General features: G+C 49.3%; 1 protein-coding gene across 1 annotated transcript in view; it reads left to right on the top strand.

Moving 5' to 3' along the window:
• The window catches only part of arhgef19 (Rho guanine nucleotide exchange factor (GEF) 19), a 124,333-nt gene that overhangs the window by 72,438 nt on the left and 38,185 nt on the right, over nt 1-13,710 (top strand). The window contains exons 4-5 of the mRNA XM_038773088.1: nt 4,148-4,280; nt 9,820-9,893. Coding sequence (XP_038629016.1) covers nt 4,148-4,280; nt 9,820-9,893 — 207 coding nt within the window. The remainder of the gene's footprint in view (nt 1-4,147; nt 4,281-9,819; nt 9,894-13,710) is intronic.

Below are 13,710 nucleotides of genomic sequence, written 5' to 3'. Positions count from 1 at the left end.
ATTCCTGCCCAGTAGTTAGCATTAAACACCACTAGTTAGCATGAAACACCAGTAGCTAGCATTAAACACCAGTAGCTAGCATTAAACACCAGTAGCTCACATTAAACACCAGTAGCTAGCATGAAACACCAGTAGCTAGCATTAAACACCAGTAGTTAGCATTAAACACCAGTAGCGAGCATTAAATACCAGTAGCTAGCATTAAACACCAGTAGCTAGCATTAAACACCAGTAGTTAGCATTAAACACCAGTAGCTCTCATTAAACACCAGTAGCTCTCATTAAACACCAGTAGCTCACATTAAACACCAGTAGTTCGCATTAAACACCAGTAGAGATAGAGATAGAGAAATACAGCACAGAACAGGCCCTTCGGCCAACGATGTTGTGCCAAACCTTTGTCCTAGGTTAATCATAGAATTTTGGACACTAAGGGCAATTTATCATGGCCAATCCACCCAACTTGCACATCTTTGGACTGTGGGAGGAAACCGGAGCACCCGGAGGAAACCAACGCACACACGGGGAGGATGTGCAGACTCCACACAGACAGTGACCCAAGTCGAAATCGAACCTGGGACCCTGGAACTGTGAAGCAATTGTGCTATTCACAATGCTATCGTGCTGCCCTTAAGAAGAAATTAATCTACACTCCATTATTCTACCCTAATCCATGTACCTATCCAATAGCCACTTGAAGGTCCCTAACGTTTCTGACTCAACTACTTCCACAGGCAGTGCATTCTATGCCCCCACTACTCTCTGGGTAAAGAACCTACCTCTGACATCCCCCCTATATCTTCCACCATTTACCTTAAATTTATGTCCCCTTGTAATGGTTTGTTCCACCCCGGGAAAAAGTCTCTGACTGTCTACTCTATCTATTCCCCTGATCATCTTATAAACCTCTATCAAGTCGCCCCTCATCCTTCTCCGTTCTAATGAGAAAAGGCCTAGCACCTTCAACCTTTCCTCGTATGACCTACTCTCCATTCCAGGCAACATCCTGGTTAATCTCCTTTGCACCTTTTCCAAAGCTTCCACATCCTTCCTAAAATGAGGTGACCAGAACTGCACACAGTACTCCAAATGTAGCCGTACCAAGGTTTTGTACAGCTGCATCATCACCTCACGGCTCTTAAATTCAATCCCTCTGCTAATAAACGCTAGCACACTATAGGCCTTCTTCACATTCAGCAGGCGTTTAATGTTCACTGTTAGTTGTCTGCCCTTGACAAACCCGGTCTGATCTTCTACCCGCCGTTCCCTCCAGCAGTCCTCCCATCAGGTTTTGCCGACGGGATCGGTTCTCCTGATTGTTGACTTTATCCTTCAATCCCTTCTGCATGTTGAGCGGGCTCGCTACCTCGGCCTCGAGTGCTGCGATCTGGTCCACTTGGTCCATAGCTGCTTTTTCGAAGACCCGTGACGTCTTTACCTGGGCTTCTAGCTTCCGCTCCATATTGTCCATTGCCTCCCTCATTGGGGCCTTTGCAGCTTCCACGGCCACCTCGATCGCTGGCAGGAGATCTTTCCTCGTCTCCCTATGTCTCTGGAGCTGGGAGATGATGACACATTTGTCCATCACCGCCTGGGTCTGCGCCGGGAGCTCTGCGGTGTCAACCCTCACCGGTTCTGTGCCTCCAAGTGCGGTTCCCTGCTCCGAGGCTGTGGTTTCCCTCCCCTCGTCTTTACTGGCTTGTCGGCTGGGGGGCTGCTTCTTACCCATTCACTTGGCTCGGAGGTCAGTGGGGGGGTTAGTCTGGGGGATTATGAGTACTTTTGGGGCCTTTTTGTTGGGATTAAAAGGCCGTAGTCGAAGTTCTTAAACGAGAGCCACCTTTCATGTGACCACTCAGCTCATGGCCAGCCATTTTGAAAATGAATTTAGAGTAACCAATTCTTTTTTTCCAAGAATTTTCAAAATATGAATTTATTTTTTAATTATTTAAGACCCGGGTGAGAAGCAAATCCCTAACTGCAACAGCAGAGTATCAGCAGTTCTTTGCGACTGTTATCCTTAGGCTCTGTCAAAAGATCAGAAGCGTTCTCTCAATATTTTTCTCTTTTCGATGCTGTGCTTATTTTCAGTTTCTATTTAAGGAGCGGGATTCTCTTGCAGAGCGGAGAATCGGGGCTATTGGCGGCAGTCGGGGGGCCGCTCTACGTGGCCGGGCCGCCAAAGGATGGGCCGAGCGGCCGTCGTAAAAACGCCGAGTCCCATCGGCGCCGTCCACACCAGCTCTCAGCCGGCAGGGCCTAGGCGTGGAAGGGTCGGGGGCGGCCTATAGGGGGGTCCGACCCCGCAATCAGGGCCCACCAATTGGCAGGCCGGCCACTCTGACTGGTGACCCCGTTTCTTCTGCGCCGACCCCTGTAGTCCTGCCCTATGTTGCGTTGGGGCCGGCGCGTTGAAGGAAGCCACTGCGCATGCTCGCATTGGCGCCGGCACCACTGCTCATGCGGCGCCACTACACATGCGCGGATCCCGCGGTGCCCAGTTCGTGCCAGGATCAGCAGCTGGAGCGGCGTGAACCACTCCAGTGCCGTGCTGGCCCCTTTTGCGGGCCACAATTAGGCGTCGGGTCGGCCCGTTCACGCTATCGTGAAACGCGACGCGGGATTAGGGAGTCCCGCCCAAGGTTTCCAATATTTACAATGATTTTCTTTTTACTTCGTATCATCCTTGTCGGTTGTCATGGGAATGCTTCACATTCGATGCCACTCAGTGCGCAGGTTTTTACTCTTCATTCCCAGCAATGACCCTCAGCGCAGTCTTTGTTTCTTAAACTCACCTCTTCCACCGCGCTTCCTTCTTTAAGATGCACCTGAAAACCTACCTCTTCTACCAAGCTTTTGATCACCTGTCCGAATATCGCGTCAGCCTCCTTGTGACACTAAGAAAGATTATTATCGCATCTCCTCACGTGGCTCGGTGTCAAATTTTGTCGGACAGCTTGTGGAAAGTGTGGGGAGCTCCCTCACACACGTGACTGGCTTCACTGCCTCTGGAACACTGCCCAATCAGCTCTTGAATCTTGTTGTGAAGGGTATGGCGGTGTCTGATATTAGTCATTTGGCATTCACATCCACAACCTCTGCTTGGTATTTCCTGGGCTGTGGGTGAATTGTGTGTTTGTGAGTGAGTGAATTGTATGTATGAGTGTGAGGGAAGTGTGTGCGTGAATATGTGTGTGTGAGTGAAGTGTGTGAGTGACGTGTGTGTGAGTGGTGAGTGTGTGTGAGTGAAATGTGTATGAGTGGTGAGTGTGTGTGAAGTGTGTGTGTGAGTGAAATGTGTGTGAGTGTGTGTGAGTGAGTGAGTGAAGTGTGTATGAGTGTAAAGCGTGTGCGAGTGTGTGAGTGAAGTGTGTGTGTGTAGTGTGTGTGTGAGTGAAGTGTGTGTGAGTGAAGTGCATGTGTGTGAGTGAAGTGTGTGAGTGAAGTGTGTGTGAGTGAGTGTGTGAAGTGTGTGTGTGTATGCGAGTGAAGTGTGTGTGTGTGAGTGAAGTGTGTGTGAGTGAAGTGTGTGTGTATGCGAGTGAAGTGTGTGTGAAAAATGAAAATGAAGTGAAGTGTGTGTGTGTGAGTGAAGTGTGTGTGAGTGTGTGAGTGAAATGTGTGTGTGTGAGTGAAGTGTGTGTATGCGAGTGAAGTGTGTGTGTGTGAGTGAAGTGTGTGTGAGTGTGTGAGTGAAGTGTGTGAGTGTGTGAGTGAAATGTGTGTGTGTGAGTGAAGTGTGTGTATGCGAGTGAAGTGTGTGTGTGTGAGTGAAGTGTGTGTGAGTGTGTGAGTGAAGTGTGTGTGAGTGTGTGAGTGAAATGTGTGTGTGTGAGTGAAGTGTGTGTGTATGCGAGTGAAGTGTGTGTGTGAGTGAAGTGTGAGTGAAGTGTGTGTGAGTGTGTGAGTGAAATGTGTGTGAGTGAGTGAAATGTGTGTGAGTGAGTGAAGTGTGTGTGTGTGTGAGTGAAGTGTGTGTGAGTGTGTGTGAGTGAGTGAAGTGTGTGTGAGTGAGTGAAGTGTGTGTGAGTGTGTGTGAGTGAGTGAAGTGTGTGTGTATGCGAGTGAAGTGTGAGTATGTGTGTGTGGCAGGGCATCTTGATGTTCTGGGTAGCTCACTGTTCCCTGTCTTGCATCATGTTCACAGATAGACGGAACGCAAAGCAAAAGAGTAAGTCCCTCATCGCGATCAACAGAAGTGTGTCTCCAAAGCCACAAAGAGGAGGCCTCATCTTTGACAGTCCTCCGCCCAGCATTAGGAAAACACGCACCATTCCAAGGTAACATCTAGGCTTGCTTTATAGACCAGCATCCGGGGACTCCAAACAGACGCTAACTCCTGGGACTGGGTCAGACACTGGGGACTGGGACATGGAGATATCTCTGAGATAAAGGCACGCGCATCATTTGTGATTGTCCACTTTAGGTTAATCACTGATTAACAGGCACACTCACACAATTACTCACACACATATACACTCAATCATACATTGTCACACACACTCATACATTGAGTTTGCACTTTCTGCTCTTGTTCCTGCCACAGTCCAAAGCTGTGTAGGTTAGGTGGGTTAGAACATAGAACATTACAGCGCAGTACAGGCCCTTCGGCCCACGATGTTGCACCGTCCTGTGATACCCTTCTAAAGTCCCTCTACACTATTCCCTTATCGTCCATATGCCTATCCAATGACCATTTGAATGCGTTTAGTGTTGGCGAGTCCACTACTGTTGCAGGCAGGGCATTCCACGCCCTTACTACTCTCTGAGTAAAGAAGCTACCTCTGACATCTGTGCTATATCTATCTCCCCTCAATTTAAAGGTATGTCCCCTCGTGCTGGACATCACCATCCGAGGAAAAAGGCTCTCGATGTCCACCCTATCTAATCCTCTGATCATCTTGTATGTGTGGTGATCGTAGATTGACTAAATACAAAACAACTGAGCAAACACCAGAGGGAGAGCTATAAATACACCGGGACAGGATGTACAATTTTCTTTAACGATGTACAGAAAATATGTAAAGAGAAAAAGGGGGATGTGGTGATCACAAGTTAACTAGATGCAATACAACTGAGCAAACACTAGAGGGGGCATGGGAGAGCCATATAAATAGACGGGGACAGGAAGTGAGGACACACTTCACAGAGGGCAGAACTTGGAGCAGGACACACGCCAGCTAGGAACACTGAAGGTAGCCATAGGTAACAGCACTGAAGAGAGAACAAACTCACAATAAAGCATCTTCTCCACATTTGAGACTACGAGCTTTATTAAGACACGAGTAACAACACATGGTACCCAGGAGTGGCTTCAGACGCTTACTACAGGACAACTCAGTGGCAGATACAGAAAGCTCAAAATGGCATGGAAATCTCCTACTGGACATTCGACTTGGGAAGGCATCGCTGATGGGAGGAAGTGCCTTGGATTCACACTTCAGCTGGACACGACTGGAAATGTAAAAAGTGTCTGGGAAACGTTTAAACAATGGTTCGATATCGGTATCATAGCATATGATGCAGAAGCAGCCTCAGACGAAATTAAAATAGCAATTCTCATCGAAGGACATGAAGCTACGAAAGTTTATAATGGATTTAAATACTCAAAAGGTGAAGACAGAAACAGCTTACAAACGGTACTAAACAAATTTGAAGAGTACTGTGAGAAATTTGAACAGCAAGGCATGCTCAGAGTCCAAACTGCACAGAGACTGAGTGATGCAAAACTTAAAAAATCACGAAAAGAACAAGAAATCGCGAATGAAAAGTACAGATCAAAAAGAAGAAATAACACGAATTTATCACAAAGCCAAAACGCTGAAACCCAGTCCAGATCGGGAAGAGAAGGTAACTTACAACTTTTAGAAATCCAGTCCAGATGGGACAGAAAAATCGCTGAAATCCGCGAAAAAATGGCGTCGGAGCACATTTTGCAGTCTCCGGTAAGCAAAGAACTACAAATTGCGTCTGCGCATGCGCAGGAACCGGAAGCCGCGCATGCGCAGTTTAAAAAATATCGCGGTGCCGATCGTTATGCGCATGCGCAAGCCGCGCATGCGCAGTCAAAAAAAGTTTTGGTCGCGGATCGTAATGCGCATGCGCAATCCGCGCATGCGCAATGGAAACAAAACCGCACAGTGAAGGAGGAAGGCCGATTTGCGCATGCGCAATGCATTCCTGCGCGTGACGTCATGACGTCTGAGCATCCCGACCACGCCCACTTAAAAGGGAAATGCCCGAAAATTGAAAACAAGACACTTAAAGTGGTAAACACAAATTTTCTTGCCTCAGAACACAGAAAAACGCCTGAACTTAAACCAACAGTTAAAAACAACTTGCACAACACCCTGAAAAAAGCAGTCTGCACCACCCAAAGTGAAGAGAACAAAAAGAATTCCGAAACAACAAAAGATGATTTGTTTTTCAAAGATTACCTCTCAGACATGGCTGAGTCAGTCGGACATGCTTATCACAGCATCAGCGACACGGTCGCAAAGCACAACACGAACCAACTCGTGGTAGATGAATCCAACCAAGATGATTTGGTTTTCAAAGAATACTACTCAGACATGGCTGAGTCAGTCGGATATGCTTATCACAGCATCAGCGACACGGTCGCAAAGTTCAACACGAATCAACTCGTGGTAGAAGAATCCAACCAGGATGATTTGGTTTTCGAAGAATACTACTCAGACACAGCTGAGTCAGTCGGATATGCTTATCACAGCATCAGCGACACGGTCGCAAAGTTCAACACGAATCAACTCGTGGTAGAAGAAGCCAACGAAGATGAAATGGGTTTCAAAGAATACTACTCAGACATGGAGGAGTTATTTGGACATGCTGATCACAGCACCAGCGACACCGTTGCAAAGCTCAACACGACTCTACTCATGGTAGATGAATCCAACACCATGATGCCATGGCAGCTCGTCGATACATTGGATGACAGCAATACCCTAGACGAAGACGACGCCACACAGAGAGCACAGGAAGACTCCACAGAGCGAGCGATGACAGGCTCCATAGTGCGAGTGATGAAAGACTCCAAAAGGGATGCAAGCACACACTCCCTGGCGAACACCATGCATGAACAAGACCATGAAGGTAAACCCGCTGTATCTGAGCAACGGCAAGCAGACTATGAAAGTCTACCAAGCTCACAGGAACAAGAAGAAGGCAACGTACATCTAACCACTGACACCATGCATGCACAAGACCATGAAGGTCAACCTGCCATATCTGAGCAACCACAAGCAGACTATGAAAGTCTAACAAGCTCACATGAACAAGAAGAAGACAATGCACCTCTACCCACTGCATGCGAAGACAGTGACAAGGTGATCACACTCGATGTACAGGATCACAGCGAGACTGACAGTTCTCAGCTTGTCTGTACCGAAGCACAGAGCGAAACAGTAACAAGGTGATCGCACTCGACGTACAGGATCACAGCGAGACTGACAGTTCTCAGCTTGTCTGTACAGAAGCACAGAGTCGGGCCACCCAACAGTCCAGAGAGACAACGCCGAAAGAAACCATGCAGATTCTGACTCCAGAAGAGGAGCACCTGGAGTCCAGAGAGACCAAGCCAAAAGAAACCATGCAGATTTTGACTCCAGAAGAGGAGCACCTGGAGTCCAGTGAGACAACATCAACAGAAATCATGAAGATTTCAACTCCAGAAGCGGAGCACCAAGAGTCTAAAGAGACACCGCGTCAAATGAAATCGAGAAGAATTTGACTCCGGAAGAGGAGCACCAAGAAAGCAAAGATGAGGAATCCAATTCTCCACAAATGATTGATGTCACCTGCACCGATGCAACATCAGATCATTCGCACCACTCTCGAGACGAAATGCTCAATGACTCAAATTATCCACTCGGGACACGAATAGAGTATAACAAGAAAAACAAAAGTCAAAAGAAGCACAGCAGAAACGGGACAAACAACAGCAAGAACAAAAGCAACATGAAGCGCGACAAGACCAACAACAATAGCAAGAAGCACAGCAGAAACGAGAACGACAACAGTAAGAACAAAAGCAACATGAAGCGCGACAAGACAAACCACAAAGTCAGGCACAAAGATAGCGACAACGACAGAAACAGAAACAACAAGAACGGCAACGAAAACAACAAAGTCAGGAACAAAGATAGCGACAACACCAAAGACAGAAACGACAAAAACAGCAACACGAACGTCAAGGAAAACAACAAAGTCAGGAACAACGACAGTGCCAACACCAAAGACAGAAACGACAAAAACAGCAACAAGTACGGCAACGGAAACAACAAAAACAGGAACGACAGAGACAACAGCAATGAAACAACGACTTGTACACAATGGTACTACTCGGCACATGAAGGACAATGCCACAGCACACTGCAAAACGATGACAAGACCACAAACATGTCATGGGATGACAACGAATCGCACAAACTCACGTCTGCTCCAGAACGAGCAAGCACACCAGCATCCAAGGCGGATGAGACAATAAATCAATACCACAAGCACAGAAAAAAGTCCATGCCAGTCAACATCAGTGAGGTGACCATGCAAACACCTCGGGATGATGCATTGGGTACTTAAAATAACAAGGAACACCAACAACATTCACAGTGGACTTGCAATATCAATATCACCACGTCATCAACAACAAAAAGAAAAAAAGCTCTGAACAAATTCATCAAGTTTGGACTCATAAATGTTTTTATTAAGATTGGACATATATCTACATTGGCTTTGTAAAATATGCAATAGCACCATCACCTGTATAGATACGCATATCATAAGTAACTGTTTTCTATAATTTTCTTTAACGATGTACAGCAAATATGTAAAGAGAAAAAGGGGGATGTGGTGATCGTAGATTGACTAAATACAAAACAACTGAGCAAACACCAGAGGGAGAGCTATAAATACACCGGGACAGGATGTACAATTTTCTTTAACGATGTACAGAAAATATGTAAAGAGAAAAAGGGGGATGTGGTGATCACAAGTTAACTAGATGCAATACAACTGAGCAAACACTAGAGGGGGCACGGGAGAGCCATATAAATAGACGGGGACAGGAAGTGAGGACACACTTCACAGAGGGCAGAACTTGGAGCAGGACACACGCCAGCTAGGAACACTGAAGGTAGCCATAGGTAACAGCACTGAAGAGAGAACGAACTCACAATAAAGCATCTTCTCCACATTTGAGACTACGAGCTTTATTTAGACACGAGTAACAACACAGTATGCCTCAATTAAGTCCCCTCCTAACCTTCTTCTCTCTAACGAAAACAGCCTCAGGTCCTTCAGCCTTTGCTGTGCTAGATTGCCCCTTAGTGTCCAGGGATGTGCAAGTTAGGATATGGGGAGAGGGCAGGATGGACAGGGGAGTGGACTTGCATAGAGTGCTCGTTTGAGGGATCGGTGCACTCACTGGCCCGCGTAACCTCCTTCTACAGACCGACACGCACAAATACTCACTCACAAATACACCCAATCATACATATTTACGCACACACTCTCACATTGGCCTCACACACATACATTGTCATCGTCCCCACACACATACGCGCACACACTTGCCGTAACAGCCTCACACTCTCCCTCATAAACACTCTGGTACTTGTGCACAGTCACTAATGCAGCAACTCATACAAACTCCAGCACTAATACTAACAATAGAAATGTTAATCGTAAAGATTCTGCAGAGCGTCTGAAATCCCGGACAATGAATATTTCAAAGTAATGCCCTGTGTGTCAGAGAAGGAATGACGTTAAATGTGACCTGGACCTGTTTCTGCTTCTGTTGTTCAGGAGAGTGGGATCAGAGGGGGAACTGAATGCAATGCAGATGAACGAAAGGAGACACTCCAGGTTTCTGCTGCACTGTGAGTAAAAGAGAATTCTCTGTTCTTTCCTCCTCATGCGAATGTCCTGCACGATGTTGCATAAAGATTCCATGTCCTGCCCAATCTGTTTCCCTCCTCTTCAGAGGATGCTGATTCTTGCTGTGCTTTGGTTCCATTGGTGTCCATGCGATCTAGTGACTCCCCGAAATCGCCATGCTTCATACACTCATAGAATCACGACAGTGCAGAAGGAGGGCATTCGGCCCATCGAGTCTGCACCGACCCTCCCGTAGGGCACCCTACCTAGGCCCGCTCCCCTGCCCCATCCCCATAATTCCACCTAACCTTTGCTTGCGAAGGGGCAATTTAGCATGGCCAACCCACCTACCCTGCACATCTTTGGACTGCGGGGGGAAACGGGAGCACCCAGAGGAAACCCACGCAGTCACCCCAGGCTGGAATTGGACCCGTCCCTGGTGCTGTGAGGCAGCAGTGCTAACCACTGTGCCACCGCGTAGACCAATAATGTCTGCATGCCTGACCTACGAAAATGAGTTGACATGATAGTCGTCCATGGGGTCAGCTGTTCGGCAGCATGGTTTTGCAATGTCTAGCACTGCTGCCTCACGGCGCTGAGGAACGGGGTTCGAATCCTGGCCTCGGGTCACTGTCCGTGTGGAGTTTGCACATTCTCTCCATGTCTGCGTGGGTCTCACCCCACAACCCAAAAAGATGTGCAGGGTAGGTGGATTGGCCACGCTAAATTGGTCCTTAATTGGAAAGAAATATATAAATAATCAGGTACTCTAAATTTAGAATGAAAAAAAAAAAATGGTGTCAGCACTTGTTCAGCTGGTGGCAGTCTCGCCTCAGAGTCTAAAGTTGGAGGTTCAATACCCACTCCAAGCCTTGAGCACAAAAATCAATGGCTGGCGTTAGTGCAGTGCGGAGGGACTGCTGTACTGTTGATGGTGTTGTTCTGTGGATGAGATGTTAAACTGAGGAATTGTTTGCCCTCTCAGCAAGTTGTGAAATCTCAGGGTGATTCATGGGGGAGAGTAGTTATACCCAGAAATCTGGCTCAATATTTACCTTTCAACCAACATCGCAAAACAGGTTTACTCATTCCCATTGACATTTTCATTGACTGTAAAGAACTTTGACCCATCCTGTAGTGAGCTGTATACATGAACGTCTTTATCTTCATGGAATTTAAAATGGCGCTGAGCCCAGCCCAGCCTGATTCTGGAGCAATTTGACAGACATCAGCTAACGCCCTCCTGGCCAGAAATCAAAGGGTTTTCATCTGGTTTGCTCGCTTCAGCACTTACGGTGGGCAGCATATTACACTGACCCATCAGCGCACTGACCCATCAGCACACTGACCCATCAGCACATTACACTGACCCATCAGCGCACTGACCCATCAGCACACTGACCCATCAGCACATTACACTGACCCATCAGCACATTACACTGACCCATCAGCGCACTGACCCATCAGCACAGCGCACTGACCCATCAGCACAGCGCACAGACCCATCAGCACACTGACCCATCAGCACATTATACTGACCCATCAGCACATTACACTGACCCATCAGCACAGCGCACAGACCCATCAGCACACTGACCCATCAGCACAGCGCACTGACCCATCAGCACAGCGCACTGACCCATCAGCACAGCGCACTGACCCATCAGCACAGCGCACTGACCCATCAGCGCACTGACCCATCAGCACAGCGCACTGACCCATCAGCACAGCGCACTGACCCATCAGCACACTGACCCATCAGCACATTACACTGACCCATCAGCACAGCGCACTGACCCATCAGCACACTGACCCATCAGCACATTACACTGACCCATCAGCACATTACACTGACCCATCAGCGCACTGACCCATCAGCACAGCGCATTGACCCATCAGCGCACTGACCCATCAACGCACTGACCCATCAGCACAGCGCACTGACCCATCAGCGCACTGACCCATCAACGCACTGACCCATCAGCACAGCGCACTGACCCATCAGCACAGCGCACTGACCCATCAGCACAGCGCACTGACCCATCAGCACACTGACCCATCAGCACATTACACTGACCCATCAGCGCACTGACCCATCGGCACACTGACCCATCAGCACATTACACTGACCCATCAGCGCACTGACCCATCAGCACAGCGCATTGACCCATCAGCGCACTGACCCATCAACGCACTGACCCATCAGCACAGCGCACTGACCCATCAGCACAGCGCACTGACCCATCAGCACAGCGCACTGACCCATCAGCGCACTGACCCATCAGCACAGCGCACTGACCCATCAACGCACTGACCCATCAGCACAGCGCACTGACCCATCAGCGCACTGACCCATCAACGCACTGACCCATCAGCACAGCGCACTGACCCATCAGCACAGCGCACTGACCCATCAGCACAGCGCACTGACCCATCAGCACACTGACCCATCAGCACAGCGCACTGACCCATCAGCGCACTGACCCATCAGCACAGCGCACTGACCCATCAGCGCACTGACCCATCAGCACAGCGCACTGACCCATCAGCACAGCGCACTGACCCATCAGCACAGCGCACTGACCCATCAGCACAGCGCACTGACCCATCAGCACACTGACCCATCAGCACAGCGCACTGACCCATCAGCACATTACACTGACCCATCAGCACAGCACACTGACCCATCAGCGCACTGACCCATCAGCGCACTGACCCATCAGCACATTACACTGACCCATCAGCACAGCGCACTGACCCATCAGCACACTGACCCATCAGCACATTACACTGACCCATCAGCACAGCGCACTGACCCATCAGCACACTGACCCATCAGCACATTACACTGACCCATCAGCACAGCGCACTGACCCATCAGCGCACTGACCCATCAGCACAGCGCACTGACCCATCAGCACAGCGCACTGACCCATCAGCACAGCGCACTGACCCATCAGCGCACTGACCCATCAGCACAGCGCACTGACCCATCAGCACAGCGCACTGACCCATCAGCACAGCGCACTGACCCATCAGCACAGCGCACTGACCCATCAGCACACTGGCCCATCAGCGCACTGACCCATCAGCACAGCGCACTGACCCATCAGCGCACTGACCCATCAGCACACTGACCCATCAGCGCACTGACCCATCAGCACAGCGCACTGACCCATCAGCACATTACACTGACCCATCAGCACATTACACTGACCCATCAGCACATTACACTGACCCATCAGCACATTACACTGACCCATCAGCACACTGACCCATCAGCACAGCGCACTGACCCATCAGCGCACTGACCCATCAGCACATTACACTGACCCATCAGCACAGCGCACTGACCCCTCAGCACAGCGCACTGACCCATCAGCACAGCGCACTGACCCATCAGCACAGCGCACTGACCCATCAGCACACTGACCCATCAGCACAGCGCACTGACCCATCAGCACAGCGCACTGACCCATCAGCACAGCGCACTGACCCATCAGCACAGCGCACTGACCCATCAGCACAGCGCACTGACCCATCAGCACAGCGCACTGACCCATCAGCGCACTGACCCATCAGCACAGCGCACTGACCCATCAGCGCACTGACCCATCAGCACAGCGCACTGACCCATCAGCACAGCGCACTGACCCATCAGCACAGCGCACTGACCCATCAGCACAGCGCACTGACCCATCAGCACAGCGCACTGACCCATCAGCACAGCGCACTGACCCATCAGCACACTGACCCATCAGCACAGCGCACTGACCCATCAGCACAGCGCACTGACCCATCAGCACACTGACCCATCAG

This window comes from Scyliorhinus canicula, chromosome 16, assembly GCF_902713615.1.
Source record: "Scyliorhinus canicula chromosome 16, sScyCan1.1, whole genome shotgun sequence".
Lineage (NCBI taxonomy): Eukaryota > Metazoa > Chordata > Chondrichthyes > Carcharhiniformes > Scyliorhinidae > Scyliorhinus > Scyliorhinus canicula.
This window is presented reverse-complemented; position numbering and strand designations above follow the sequence as displayed.